General features: G+C 39.0%; 1 protein-coding gene across 6 annotated transcripts in view; it reads right to left on the bottom strand.

The window, feature by feature from the left end:
* Positions 1–16,362, bottom strand: part of LOC149447453 (myosin-binding protein C, fast-type-like) — a 209,830-nt gene that overhangs the window by 152,858 nt on the left and 40,610 nt on the right. For 2 of the 6 annotated variants that reach the window (XM_089652564.1, XM_089652562.1), the window contains 4 exons: positions 8,094–8,309; positions 2,609–2,638; positions 2,219–2,251; positions 787–852 (listed from right to left, as the gene is read on the bottom strand). In XM_089652564.1, the coding sequence (XP_089508690.1) occupies positions 787–852; positions 2,219–2,251; positions 2,609–2,638; positions 8,094–8,309 (345 nt within the window). Of the gene's footprint in view, positions 1–786; positions 853–2,218; positions 2,252–2,608; positions 2,639–8,093; positions 8,313–16,362 lie in introns of all 6 variants that reach the window. The other 4 variants (XM_089652563.1, XM_089652561.1, XM_089652565.1 and 1 more) reach the window with 3 other exon arrangements.

Below are 16,362 nucleotides of genomic sequence, written 5' to 3'. Positions count from 1 at the left end.
AGGGGAACAATTTTACCTTTCAGAATGTTTATGGTGTTCATCTACTCTTGTGATCCAATATTCACAAGAAAGTCCTACACTTTCTGAGATCTCTCTACAGACTTCACTGCGATGCACACAATAATCCTGTCTAGGACCCACCCCAGCATATGATTCCAAAATACAGGAGCAGCATACTGATGAAATGATCACTATGACTAACTCTCATTGTAAGAGTATAGAAGAATCTGATTGGCTTGCATTGCTGCCCTTTCCCTTAGAGTGAGTTTTGCTAAGCATAGTGACATGCAGTATATTTTAAGATACTCCATAAATTGAATAAAGTATAAATAAAAGGAAAACTTTTTTCATTTTGGATAGAGTAAGGGTGGGTTATAACACCTGTCTAAGATAACTTTCTGTCCTGTATCCAAAACAGGAAATGAGAGGAAATCCCTCCAAAGAGAGGGAATTCCTGGGTGTCCCCAGGGTCACCGGAACTAGTGTACACATTGGGACATTGCCCCATTCCTGTTCTGGTGTCAATCTAAAATCTTTTATTTTAATTTCCTATGATCACGGAAAGCAGGACAAATAGAAAGGGTGAATCTCCCTAAAGTGGGCACAGACTGCAATAACAACTGACAAGTGTTATAATCCCCCTCCACTGTAACGAAAATTTTAAAAAGGTTTTGCCTTTAGTGACACTTTAAATACCTTATCTGTCTGTAAAGCAACTTCAAGAATACATAGCTAATCAAAATGCTGACAGTTGTATAATTTCATAAAATATTCAGTAATACGTACCAGTTTCCACAGTTATATGTTCTGGTTTCTGCAGTAGTAACGCAGTCATATCAGGAGGTTCTTGATCTTCAATGAGAACAAATATCAATTAATAATAAAACATATAAACATGACACTTGATTTAAATATTTTTCAGCCTAATAATCCAGTATACACTGATTAAAGCAAATGTATATCAAAAGCTACTATAAAACTAAGTTAGTCTTGCTGGGATGGATTAATAAAGAATAATTGAAAACATATTTTTCCTGCCCTAGGTTTCCTCTTGTGCTGGTGACATGATAAACAGGCCAGGCATGTGGTTACATGATCTCCGCTGAAGGGGAGGATCAGCCATTTTTCAACCTACTTTTTCAACAGAGGTTTTGGGACCAAGGGACCAAGGCAGAGGCTTTTTTTGTCAAGTGACCAGCACTGGAGGGAGTCTGAAGCAGAGTATTAATGTTCTCCTGCTACTCCTTATGTATCCTTTCCAGCAAGGTAAGGTATCTTAGGTTACCTCTGATAAATCATTATTGGATCCCAAAGCAAATATAATTTACAATTGCGCCAACGTATGCACAATATACATTCAAGATAGATAGAATAACAGGCAACATAAGGAAATAATACAATAAAAACATACAGGAACCCACTGAGCATAAAATTCAAAAAATCTTTCAGTATATAATATCATTTCTGATAGCCTTCTCAATCAGGATTGCTTTCTTCTCAAGCTGTGTGTTTCCACTGGGAAGTCATGTAAATTAGAATAATATCATGTATCTTTCAGCTCTGTTACAATATAGTGGACAGTGCAGTTCACAGAAGGTCAAAAATCTGCACACAAATGTAAGAAAAACACTACCATAGTAAAGCTGAAAAAAAAAATAAAAAAAAATATATATTCATTTTCTTTGCTAACCAATCTCTTCTGTGCCTCTAGTTAGATTTATGTACACTAGACCTTAGTTTGTGGTCCAGTTTAAATTCAATTATTCTTTTAACCCAAAGTCCTATTTTGCAATTCATCTACTTGGCATTAGAATGTCTGATTTTCTTTTATACTCATGTGGCAGTATTATAGCTGTTCAGTTAGATATCTTGTATTATGTACCGGTAACTTTCTTTGGAGCAATATTCGCTCACTTAATTATTTGTATTGTAATATTTCTGCCCTGTAATTCTGTTTTTTGAAAATGTGTCCAAAAATAAGCAGGTTGCCTTTCTGGTAACAGTAAATGCGTAGAAAAATATATAGTATATTGTCTCATACTGAGAAGCTATATAAGAGGATTGCAGCAGATTTTACATCTGTATAATTAGCAAGGATGACAATATATAGTCCATTTATGTTGATGGTCAAATGTTGATTTTTTTTATTTTTCAATTGCTGAGACTTAAATATACCATCTGAGTTTTTCTAAAATAGTTGTAAAGGTGATGAACTTACCGTATGATGATGACATTTCCTCAAAATAGTCCGCTGTAAATCAAATGAAAATGAACATTTTTAAATAATTGTAGAAAAGATGTTGTTTCTCATCATAAGTGATACCGCGGAGCTGTAGAAAAATGACTATATTTGCACATTTCAAAATGTAGTAATGCTAAATATATCAATCAAAAGGCCCCGTTATTTTATTTACTTTGTGGTTATACTTGGTTTTCTACCAAGTGTAAAATATCAATGTGCTTGGTATTTGTTAGGCTTTTTCTTGGCTTGCGGTTCACTTTGATAACAAAACCGCTAGATGTCACTAGTCCATCTTCTTGATATAGGACATGTTTCTGCTGTGCCAGTCTTGAATTACTGTCAAACTGCTTCTGTTGGAAGACTTACCCATCTCCTGCTCATCTTCCTCGTAAGTCTCTGTAAGTCAAAAGATTAAAATGGAAACTCAGAAATGTGTAGAGATCAGAGTCTGACATTGACATTTTCTATCCAGATGTGTACCGTGCGTTACACCAACTGTGAACAATAACTGTGCAATTATCAAGGCTTCATGACACTGACAAGCCAGCTGGTTTCCTGACACGACGATGTTTTCGGTCGGGGTTTTCCAATGACCTCTCATGCCCCATGCAAAATGGCTCTTCAACTGCACCTTCCAAACCGGCAAGAAGCTTGGTCCTTCGATGACAGATGATGAGCGTTTGAAAAATCCAGCATGCAAATGTGAACAATTGGCCAACCACAGACATCTAAGATCACAGACAAACAAAACATCCAATATTTTCATGCAGTAAAATCAAACAGCATTATCTGAACAGGACATTTTATACAATTCAACATATATAACACAGAGAGATGAAGTACAACTGGAATATCCCTTGAACACAAACACATGTATACAAATGTACAACACATCCATCCATAAACATGCTTTGCAGGCGATATCTCAGCCCTATATAACATAGAACATTAAATCTCCAGCCAAGTGGCTACACACACAGATGAAACACACATAGAAGACCTGTTATAGAGGTCGAATGATTTGTAAAGTGATGAACATACTCCTTTAGTTCATCTGCCCTGCTGTGTTATATGCACACATTTTTTAGATCCTACAATTCTACTTACTACTTCTTTGAATATTATAAAAACTGATAACCATACCATACACAAAAGTATGGCACTAAAGTGGAGCTTCAGTCTCTGTGAAACTAAAATAAAAGTCAGCAGCTACAAATACTGTAGCTGCTGGCTTTTAAGAAAAAGACACTTACCTGTCCAAGGATCCAGCTTCATCTTCATCTGGGCCAGTTTTTTCGCAAGTCTTCGGGTCCTTGGTGCCAGCATTCTTAGTTTGGAAAGCCAACTGCGACTCCTTGCAGCTTCACAACCGGTCTCCCGCTGTGCATGTTTAAGCCATGCTGGGCTGTGTGAATGGTCTTGCAGCCTTCTGGGCCGGTACCTGTCAGAACTAGGTACCTACTCTCCCCCCCCAAACAAAATATGTCCCAAAATTGGTAAGGGAACGGAAGGAGTTCTAAAGCAGAACTTCTCTTATAGGGTGAAGTTCCACTTTAGGTAGCAATTTACTGAACTCTGCAGAATTGTTTGTCTGTCCATGATTGCTATCGGAATGCAATAAATGACTATTCGATATCAGATTTTCTTGACCTCAATTTTTATACCATTCAAAGAAAAGGGGATGATGTTTCCATAATGAGCCACGACACCTTATGCTGGACAACAAGGGACACACTCATTAGTTGAGAGCTGCCTGGGTGGGCGGAGCAGAAGTGGTGTTGTATTTTTGCATTAAGCTGGATATACACTAATAGAATTTTGTTTCACATTTTTGTTGTAAGAATGCTCATTTATTTTTCTAATCATTACTGGGGTCAAATCGACATTCATTATAGATCTGGTGATAAGCAAGTTAGAAGGCGCAGGATGTAAAAATGTATCTCAAATATATAATATGAATTTCTAACAGTATATGTGGATTTTGTTCAGTAAAGACCACACATTCCAAAAATGAATATTAAAAGCAAAATAAATCTTCAACTTAACTTTCCAACGACATTCGAATGTACTGAAAATTTGTGTATACATTTTTTAAAGATTTTCATTCAAAATTCTACTAGTGTATACCTAGGTTTTCAGTCTGCCTTCTACGTGTTCTCCGGATTAATAGGGAACATCACCACAGTACTGATGCTCACTTTAAATTCTGTCCTCTTTCATATTTCAGCTTTAAGAGCTCCTTCTAACCCCATGTTCCCACCTACCAACTAGGAGTTCCCACTACAAGCCCAATTTCAGCTTTTAGCATTTGGGGTAAATCAGAAGAGTGTTTTGATATACAGTTGTGCCCAAATGTTTGTATACCCTGGTTGAAATCATAACATTTTGGCATGGATATTGAAAATATGACTGATCATGCCAAAAATCTGTCTTTTATTTAAGGATAGTGATCGCACTCCAAAAGATAAACAAACATAACCAGCGCTCCAGTCTTCATACAACCAAGGAGATGCCAAAATGCCAACCAAAGAGGTGCAGCCCTTCTAAGATCGGGAAATCTGAGCACTAGTGGAAAAGAACAGACAAGGGCGCACTCTCATCTCAGAGCTCTGAGGAAGGGGGTTCAGCTCCCGAAACGTGTCAGTTTTTTGCACCATTAGACACAGATGTATTGTGACTGTCTTTGTGGACCACTTATACTGCTTTTAATAACGTTGGTTTGTGAGTATATATCCTCTTTTTATTCAATAAATACGTGTTCTACCACGGTAATGCATGATGACAGTGCGCCTTTGTCTGTTCTTTTCCACTAAGGATAGTGATCATATGAAGCTGTTTATTACCAGATAGTTGTTCCTTTTTAAATCATAATGATAACAGAAGTCATCCAAATGGCCCTGATCAAAAGTTTACTTACCCTGAATGTTTGGACTTGATACAGACACACAAGTTTATACACACAGGTTAACATGGCAATTAAAGATTCATTTTTCACATTGGTGGCTTTTTAAATTTGCAGTTAGTGTCTGTGTATAAATAGTCAATGCGTTTGTTAGCACTGAGCAGGCTAGATACTGAGCCATGGGGAACAGAAAAGAACTGTCAAAAGACCTCTGTAACAAGGTATTGAAACTTTATAAAGATGGAAAAGGATATAAAAAGATATCCAAAGCCATGAATACGCCAGTCAGTACTGTTTAATCAATTATTAAGAAGTGGAAAATTTGCGGATATCTTGATACCAAGCCAAGATCAGGTAGACCAAGAAAGATTGCAGCCGACAAAATTGCCAGAATTGTTTGGGATACAAAGAAAAACCCACAAGTAACCTCAAGACAAATAAAGGCTGCTCTAGAAAAAGACAGTGTGCTTGTTTCAAGGAGCACAATACAACGATACTTGAACAATATTTGCTGCATGACATTTGCCAGAGAGAAGCGTGTACTGCGCCAATGCACATAAAAGCCTGGTTATAACATACCTGACAACCGCTTAATGTGCCTCATAGCTTCCCTGGCACCCTGTAATCTTAAGTGACAAGACAAAAATAAAGCTTTATGGTCACAACCATAGGCGCTGTTTGGTGAGGGGTCACCAAGGTCTTTAGCAACAAGAGTACCATCCCCATTATGAAACGTGGTGGTGGCTCACTGGTGTTTTGTGCAGGTGTGTGAGCTCTAAAGGCATGGAGAATCTTGTGAAAATTGATTGCAAGATAAATGCAGCATGTTATCAGAAAATACTGGCAGACAATATGCATTCTTCTGCATGAAAGCTGCGTATGGGACGCGCTTAGACTTTCCAGCACAACAATGACCTTAAGTACAAAGCCAAGTTGACCCTCCACTGGTTACAGCAGAAAAAAAGTGAAGGTTCTGGAGTAGCCATCACAGTCCCCAGACCTTAATATCACCGAGCCACTCGATGGGGAGATCTCAAATGTGTGTTTCATGCAAACCAACCAAAGATTTTGCATAACCTGGAGGCATTTTGCCAAGATAAATGGGCAGCTACACCACCTGCAAGAACTCAGAGCCCTATAGACAACTATTACCAAAGTCTGCACGCTGTCATTGATGCTAAAGGGGACAATACACAGTATTAAGAACTAAGGGTATGCAGACTTTTCAACAGGGGTCATTTCATTTGTTTACTTGTTGCCATGTTTTGTTTTATGATTGTGCTATTCTCTTATGACTCTTACAGTTGAATATGAATCCCATAGAAAAAAAAAAGAAATATCTTTTGCCTGTTCACTTATGTTTTCTTTATGGTACTTACTGCATATTACCAATTCTATAAGGGTATGCAAACGTTTGAGCACAATTGTATATTTGTTTGCAGTTCTATTTCAAATGAAACCTTTCAGGAAAAAATGATCTATCACTTGCCTTCCACCAAGTTAGCATTTGGGGCATGAGTGGTAAGCTGCTAGGCCCCAGTGCTGTCCATCTCATGTGATTCGTTCAAAGTATAGTGGGGAAGTGGCCATAAAGGTAAGTATAGGCTGTGGAGGGAGGGACCCAGGTGAGGGTGGATTAGGGTTTTATTTCTAACAAGCTTACATTAATATAAAGTGGTACAATTTAATTATTATTAGAGTGTATAGCTTTATTAACAACATAGTGCAAAGCGCTATAAAGTAGCATAGACTATGGCAGGCAATCAGAAATCACTTTTCTAAGGCTTAGAAGACTAATGATAATTAACTTTTGGTCTGTTAGGATTGGTATCTGCACTCCTTTGCTCTTTACACAATAATTCAAGTGGAGCTCCAGACACATTTTTGCATTAGTTTTGGATAGGATAGGGAAGATTTAGAACTTTTTTTACTGTTGCCTGTACCTACATTGAGGAGATTTTTTTTCTGACTTACTGATCAAACAGGAAATGAGGAGAAACCCTAAAAAAAGTTTTGAAAATATAAAACATTGGAATATCATAAGGTGAATAATTTTGATTTAAAAATAAGCCAGAGATTGATTCCAAAATAAATTTGTAAGTTTGTAAATAAATTTACAAGTATTTACATGCATTAACGCACAGACAGGAAATCAATCACACGTATCAGACAAACATAGCACACACTAATAACCTACAACAGGCTAGTGGTAGATAAGCAATATTCTAGCTCAAGTCATTCGATTTAAAAAGGTATACAGTATACCCATCCACCACATGGGAAGCATGAGACTCCCCTGTACTCATATATAATGCTAAAAATCTGCTTAGAGGATGAGCACATTGGTTTATGAATTTGATCATCATGCCATTATTTCCTTTGTTCACAACACACTACACTCTCTACATTTTGTTTACATGATAAATGGCAGATCAACAACATGAGCTTGTATAGACTAAATCTTTTTAAGATCAGGCAAACCACCTCAACAAGCACATAAAGACATAAAGTATACACAAACATATAACAGTAACAAGATATTGACATAAACACATACATATAATGGTCACAAAATATTGACATAAACACATACATATAACAGTCACAAAACACTGACACAAGTCACAAATAAAACGAAGTGCATGCAAAAAACATACAATTTACACCCATACATTTAGATATAGAAACATGTTTATTGACAGATCACAAGAAAAAACGACAGTGACAGTACAAAAAGACATTCAGATACTTTTTAAAAAACTCACAGTTAAATAAAAAATGAAAGTAAATTTTATTTGGAATGTTTCATGCGTTTCTAAAACACAAAAACAATATTGTTTGTGACCTCAAAGGTTTTGTCAACTCGCAAAAAAAAACAAAAATTCCCAGGCTAAATTTGTAAAGCTCATTTCACTTGCTAATTCATATAGATTTGTTAGGTCTCCTCACCTTTTTCTTCATCCTTTGCGGTCTCTTCTGGAGTTGGAGTTACAGGTTCCTCTGGAGATGGTGGAACCTCAGCTGGAGGTGGCGATGAGGGGGGTTGTTCAGGCTCTTTTGCAGGTTCTTCTGCAGCAGCCTTCGGAGCTTCTTCTGCAGCAGCCTTCGGAGCTTCTTTTGCAGGGGCCTTTGCAGGCTTCTTCACAGGGCCAGCCCCCTTCTTACCTGCTGTATAAAAGATGGGTAAAACATGTAACCATCCAATAAACACTGCTGAATGTAGCACCTTTTGATAGGTCATAAAGCAAGTTAAAAGAGGATTCCTCTAACAATACACATTTCCAGTAATATGACAAATTAGGTTGCACAATCTGAGGAATTCATAAAAGGTGTTTTAGACACCCTTCAGAATTCCATCAGGGAGTGGCACCAGAAGTGACAGTGCTGGCGCCCAATTAATGTACCTGTCAGAGACAGGTACATGAATCTGTCAGTGCCAGTACTGAGGAAGGAGTGTCCACGCTGGTCACTCCTTCCTTAGTGTACTCACTCCCTGCCACTGCGCCTGCACACTGACAGGCGTTTGGCCAAGGAGTTGTGTTATCAGTGGGTAGAGCTTGATGAAATCTGCTTTACTTTTGATTGACAGTGTATGACAGTGAGGGGATCCATAGCTGCTATTCAGTCCAAAAGTAGTTTTGAATCTGCCCACTGTTGTGCGCCATCCATCACAGGCAGGGTGAAATTGATGGGGAGCTAGTCTCAGAATTCCCCATCAGGCTCTACCCATCCAACAGATACAACTGCCATGAATTTGAGTTGCCTGCTGAGACTAATTCCCCATCAGGTCTGCCTGGCTTATGACTGACGGTGCATGGCAGGGGGCGGATTACAAAGCAACTGGACTGAACAGTGGCATATAATTCACCCACTGCCATCCTCTATCAACCACTGGTGAGGTGGACTTCATGGATAATTAGTTTCTCAGAGTTCCCCATCAGGCTTCACCCACTGTTAGTTCAGTGTGATTTGTGTCATTGGTTGCTAGGAAGCAGGCAGCGTTCATCCTAGCAACCAATTAAGCAAATAGAAAACTCATTCAAACACATTAATAAAGTAATGAACACAGAACAACCCCCTCCCCTGTACACCAACTTTGAGATGGTCTTAATAAGCAGATAAAAACATTGGCAGTCATTTGTTTAGGATCTGTTGCAGGTATTCTAAAAGTGTCAGTAGTAAAAACTACCTGAATTTTGCTCATGTGTCAGTACTTGTACTGAAACTGGTGCAGGGCTTTCATCATGAATTAGGTGCAGACCATATTAAAGGGCCACACATCTAGAAAAAGTGACGTTACTGTTTTATTGAATTGCCCTGTATGTGTTTCAATTGTAAACTGCTAAATGATTTTGCTGTAGTGTTACTATTAACATAATTTGAGATGTGAAGGGTTACAGTTAAAGTATAGAGCAAAGCTGCCCCCAGCTCGCCTTCCACTTAGACCTCATTCACATGGGCATAAATAAGCGTACACCTATGTGAGGGTCATATTTTGCCTGCATGGGATGCACATGTGTTCTGTGCATCCGCGTGCAGGCAGTTCCATTCATGCCAACTGGGACGCAGCAGCTGTATGGACACAGCCGCTACTCCCAATTTGAAATCTGTATGGATGTCACTCAAACCCACACAGAGGTCAAATTGGGAGTAGAGGCTGTTGCATCCCATTTGACATTCAAGGGGCTGCCTGCACGCAGATGCATGGAACACCTGTGCATCTCATGCAGGCAAAAGATGGCTCTCACCCAGGTTTCCACTTAAGTATGACCATGTGAACAAGGCCTTATACTCATCTGTCTCTGATATAGTGAAATATTGCTGCTTAGATCTGTGTATGAGCTCCTACTTTGAAATCTATAGGAATGAATGGGGAGAAAATGAGTAGGTCCTGCCAGGAAGGAAATCTATGCTGATAGTCATATCTTGGGGGCAGGTTAGTATAATGTCCCATTCACACAGGTACCGTAGCCCATACAGTGTGAATGGGCCACAAGCAGCCTATGTTACTCTATAGGGATGCAGCGACTGTACAGACACAGCTGCACATTCTAATTTGACAGGCATGCAGGGACATGTGCACGAGTATGCAATGGAGCTGTGCACCTGCACCTTGCACACAGCTCCAAGCAGCTTCAGCCTCAAAGACAAATGGCTCATTCATGCTGTATGGTCCATAGCACCCATGTGAATGAGACTCAAGATTGTGAGGGGGCTGGGATGGGGGGTGCTCTGATGTAAGTTTAAAGGTGTAGTTACACTGCCTAGATAGGCACAGGGGCCAATGTTGGATACAGAGGTACTGTAAAAAACAATTTGGTTTATATAGCTTTCGGCTCAAAACTTTATGGGTTATATTAAACAATGCATCTAGGAATAAAGAGCAATTATTATTAAAGCTGTACTCTGGAAAACTTAAAAGTACTCGCAGTGGGGCAGCACTTGTACTGCAAGTGGTTAGTCCAGGGGATAGTAAAAGCAGTTTTACTCACCTGATCCTCCGCTCCAGCATTGGACTGTCCCTCGGTATCCTCACATTCCCTGCAGGTCTATGGTCTCTGCATCGTGTCTTGAAGTCAGAAGACCTTAGACTGCCAGAATGCAGAGAAGAGGCTGTGGGGACTGGTCTAGCAGCACAGAGGAGCCTGCAGAAGTGGAGAAGCAGGTAAGCCAAACTATAATAAGTATAGATCACTAATTCTCCCCAACTCTTTTTAAGCACACTCCACCTCTACCCTTAGAGGTGCACAAATATAAACAAAAATATGCTCAGTGAAAATTAATAACTACAACCCTTCATTAAATAATAATTTTGAATTAAAGTCCAAAATCTATATGAAAAAAAAAAAAAAATAAAAACCAAAATGTCCAAAATATATATATCCAATGTCCCAATAAAATAAATACGTGTAGTCCAAAAATGATTCAAGTGTCAAAAACTCTCCGCTGCTTGCAAAACTTGATTACCTCAAAAAACAAAAATAAACATAGTGCATTATCCTTTATAAATCAAAAATTTGCATGTGAAATCACTCCAGTAATATTCACCCAAGTGAAAAACAAGTATATATATCAAACCACATATACATGCAATATACTGTGCAAAACCATGCATGTGAAACACTCTACTGTGCTCAGAAACTCATAACACAGTGTACACTTCTATCAAGGTAAGGAGTGCATACCCTTACCAATATTTAAAACAATTAATGCTTTGATCTCAATCCACAGAAATTGCCCGATGATATAAATCCTCTTGCAGTTGTCCTCAGGGTTTGCTTTGATCCTATCACACTGTATGGATCCTTCCACCCTAGCAACTCAGATATGTTTCCACCATATACGCCAGTCAGATACCCATATATAAGGAACAAATCATAGTATAATACTGCCACATGCTAAGATCCAAACTTTTAATCATACTGCTTACATTAAAACCATCTTTTAATCGCATAAAGTGTATAGAAACCTCTCTGCCATCCAGGATCCAGGAGAGTCCTAACCGCCAGTCACAGCCGATTTTTGCCCTCTCCTCTCCTGACCCTTTATGATTATGTCCAATGACAAAATGCATCAAAGGGAAGTGACGTCAGACACATACGAGAAACCGGAAGTGGAGCGGTGGCCATCTTGGAGAGGGCAAAAATCGGCTGTGACTGGCGGTTAGGACTCTCCTGGATCCTGGATGGCAGAGAGGTTTCTATACACTTTATGCGATTAAAAGATGGTTTTAATGTAAGCAGTATGATTAAAAGTTTGGATCTTAGCATGTGGCAGTATTATACTATGATTTGTTCCTTATACAGTTGTGACCAAAATTATTCAACCCCCACTGAAATTGAGTGTTTTGGCCAGTTTGACATTGCTTTTGATCATTCAGTCATCTTGCTTACATTTACATTAAAGAGGCACTTGTAGGTCAGACAAATATAACATAACAGTTATAATGAAATAACCACAAATGTCTTTTCTGTGCTCACAGCATTATCAGTTTTATTCAACCCCCAAGTGACATTCAATCTTAGTACTTAGTACAGCATCCTTTTACAGTTATAACAGCTTTTAAACGTGAAGCATAGCTTGACACAAGTGTCTTGCAGCGATCTACGGGTATCTTCGCCCATTCTTCATGGGCAAAGGCCTCCAGTTCAGTCACATTCTTAGGCTTGCGCACTGCAACTGCTTTCTTTAAGTCCCACCAGAGGTTCTCAATCGGATTTAAGTCTGGTGACTGCGATGGCCACTCCAAAATGTTCCAGCCTTTCCTCTGCAACCATGCTCTAGTGGACTTGGAGGTATGCTTGGGATCATTGTCCTGTTGAAAGGTCCAACGTCTCCCAAGCCTCAGGTGTGTGACGGACTGCATCACGTTTCCATCCAATATCTCCTGGTACTGAAGAGAATTCATGGTACCTTGCACACGCTGAAGCTTCCCTGTACCTGCAGAAGCAAAACAGCCCCAAAGCATGATTGACCCTCCACCATGCTTCACAGTAGGCAAGGTGTTCTTTTCATCATAGGCCTTGTTCTTCCTCCTCCAAACATAGCGTTGATCCATGGGCCCAAACAGTTCTAATTTTGTTTCATCAGTCCACAGAACACTATCCCACAACTTTTGTGGTTTGTCCACATGGCTTTTGGCATACTGCAGTCGACTCTTCTTATTCTTTGGAGACAGCAAGGGGGTACGCCTGGGAGTTCTGGCACGGAGGCCTTCATTACGCAGTGTGCGTCTTATTGTCTGGGCTGAAACTTCTGTACCCACATCTGACAAATCTTTTCTCAGTTCCTCAGCAGTCACACGGGGACTTCTCTCCACTCTACGCTTCAGGTAGCGCACAGCAGTCGAAGTCAGCATCTTCTTTCTGCCACGACCAGGTAGCGTTTCAACAGTGCCCTTTGCCTTGAATTTGCGAATGATGCTTCCTAAGGTGTCTCTTGGTATGTTTAACATCTTTGCAATCTTCTTATAGCCATTGCCCTTCCTGTGAAGAGAAATCACCTCTTCTCTTGTCTTCCTGGACCATTCTCTTGCCTTCACCATGTTTGTAACCACACCAGTAAATGTCTAGAAGGAGCTGAGTATCACAGTCATTTTAAAGCTGCCTAATTGGTGCTTATTATGCTTGATTGCTGCTCGGTGACATCCACAGGTGTTTTCAATACCTGATGGAAAGCACCTGTATGAACCTCTGTTCTTCAGAGTGGTAGTCTTTAAGGGGTTGAATAATTGTGGCAATGAAGAAACCACATAAGAACCATTTACTACTGTATTACATAAACAATTGATGTCATTTTAGTTGCATTTGGGTAGTTACAACGTCCTTGTAGGATTTGATTCTGAATACAATTCCAAATGTACACTATAGTCCCTAAACCCCTTTACAGCATTGGGGGTTGAATAATTTTGGTCACAACTGTATATGGGTATCTGACTGACGTATATGGTGGAAACATATCTGAGTTACTAGGGTGGAAGGATCCATACAGTGTGATAGGATCAAAGTAAATCCTGAGGACAACTGCAAGAGGATTTATATCATCGGGCAATTTCTGTGGATTGAGATCAAAGCATTAATTGTTTTAAATATTGGTAAGGGTATGCACTCCTTACCTTGATAGAAGTGTACACTGTGTTATGAGTTTCTGAGCACAGTAGAGTGTTTCACATGCATGGTTTTGCACAGTATATTGCATGTATATGTGGTTTGATATATATACTTGTTTTTCACTTGGGTGAATATTACTGGAGTGATTTCACATGCAAATTTTTGATTTATAAAGGATAATGCACTATGTTTATTTTTGTTTTTTGAGGTAATCAAGTTTTGCAAGCAGCGGAGAGTTTTTGACACTTGAATCATTTTTGGACTACACGTATTTATTTTATTGGGACATTGGATATATATATTTTGGACATTTTGGTTTTTATTTTTTTTATTTTTTTCATATAGATTTTGGACTTTAATTCAAAATTATTATTTAATGAAGGGTTGTAGTTATTAATTTTCACTGAGCATATTTTTGTTTATATAGGTAAGCCAAACTGCTTTTCACAGTCTCTTAAGCATGAATTAGTAGATAACCCTTGCAGTGCAGGTGCAGCCCCATTGCACAGGAGGACGTTTTAGATTTTCACAGTTCAGCTTTAAAGTATAACTTTAAGCAAACCTTTTTTTTCTTTTCTTTTTTTTTAATTTGTATAAAGTAGTAAGGGGTTAGAACCACTGTCAGGTTTGTATCACTGTCTGTGTCCCTGTTAATAGGATTCACTCTAATTATCCTAATCACAAACATCTTAAGGAAAGTGAGTTAGTGTAAATCCAAATGTCATTATTATTCATTAACAGACAAGGAAATTGTGGGAATTCTTAACAGCTGGGTTATACGGCTGCCTACAGGAGGCTGGACATTAGCAAACAAGAAAATAATGTGAAGCCAGCTCCCATATAACTCCACCTTCAACTGTCACTTCTCAGTTTTTTCTAGTGACCTAGGATGTTGGTTGCATTTTGCTCAGCTCTTCTGAGAAAATGCCTACAAATACAACATTTTTGTAATTATTTTATTCTAATGTGTTTTTTTCATTTTTTCTTCATTCAAGATACTAGGTACACTGTAGATATTTTTGATCTTTGGACTTCAGTCAAGACTTTGAAAATGCTGCTTGAACTAGTGTGTACACAGCAGCTATTCAGATCAGCAGATATGGCTTTTGAGATGAGACCCTGCTGGACCGGATGATTGTGGGGTTAGCCTAAAATAGGACTTTCAAGCACTGGGCTCTGTGTTAGTTAGCCGCAGAGTGCTCTTTGGTTCCAGAGCTGTGGTAAAGTCTCTGGTGTGACTTTCTAAAGACTCAGGTAGTGATTAAGTGTGATCAGGCTGAAGTACAAGAATGTCACAAGTGGTACCGTTGAACTCCATTTCTAAAATTGCTGCCACTGCCTTCTTTGGTAACTTTTTAGGCTAAGAGAACTGAGCACTGACATCAACTGCTAGGTAAATTGTTGCATGAGCACACTCCGTGGTCTTTTGCCTTCCATTCAGTATGGAGGAAACATCATTCTGCTGTGACTCTTGCTTCTCAAGCTTGTGGATCATCCAGTCTCCAGTCTCTTTCCACTGCCTGTCTACAGTGACTTTGTAACCTCTAGCCATTTGCAATCTTTATCAGCACTAAATACTTGGGTTTGTGAGTACGTTAGACCTTGCCTTACTTTGGGCCTAGTTGTTTACTACTACATGGGGTGAAATGTCTTTACAAAGAGGACAGTCTTGCTGCAATGGTTGACCACAGCCCATGCTCCTCTCCTCTCTACTGCTATGGTATATTCATAAAAAATCAACTTAGATCTGGGACTTCTTTTATTGTACGTTATCCTCATCAGAATCTTGTATTGCTCTGCCAGGTGAAGCTGAGACCTCCCATGCATCCAGGCCCTGTTGTGTCCGCTTTGGACAACTCAGTTCATATAATATAAAAAACAATTTCCCTTTTTTCTACATTTTTTTTGTATATATTTATATATACTTTTCCTGTCTCTCTACAAGGGACTATTTCATACAAGCAAATATATATATATATATATATATATATATATATATATATATATATATATATATATATATATATATATGTCCTCTTTTGATAAACCCATCTCCTCTTATCCCCTTAAGAATTGTTTTTATTGTTGTTGTTTTATTATTATTATTATTATTATTATTTTTTTTATTAATGTTTACTTTCTTATGCATTATGATGATCCTGTGTTATCAATTCAATGTTTTTATCATGCTATTTTGAATGTATATATATTCATTGTGATCTGTCACTGTTGGATTCACTATCCCCCACAGGCAGACAGCGTTCCTCTGTCTTGTCATTATTTTTCCTCTTGTCTCCCTGCCCCTGGCTCTGTCCATTATCCCTCATCACTCTACATAAGGCTCTCCTTCTCCCCTCCTACTTCTATGCTCCACTTTGCCTGATGAAAGAGCTCGCTGGCCGACCCTGGTCTTGCGCATGCTCAGAAATGCGTTGCATCCTGATGACGTCAGGCATCCAACGCCACTAGCTCTGGACATATTGGAGACCCAGCCAAGCTTCCCCATCCTTGCCTTACTTGCTGCAGTGCCTCCTGCTGACCGGCCAGGGTTCCTCTTCTCCAGAACAGTCTTTACATCTGGCTACAGACGTACCACACACATCCCTATG

The sequence above is a fragment of the Staurois parvus genome, unplaced genomic scaffold, assembly GCF_062004578.1.
Source record: "Staurois parvus isolate SC_StPar_1 unplaced genomic scaffold, SC_StPar_1.0 ptg000686l, whole genome shotgun sequence".
Classification (NCBI taxonomy): domain Eukaryota; kingdom Metazoa; phylum Chordata; class Amphibia; order Anura; family Ranidae; genus Staurois; species Staurois parvus.
Note: the sequence above shows the minus strand (reverse complement) of the source record. Positions and strands in the feature narration are given on the sequence as shown.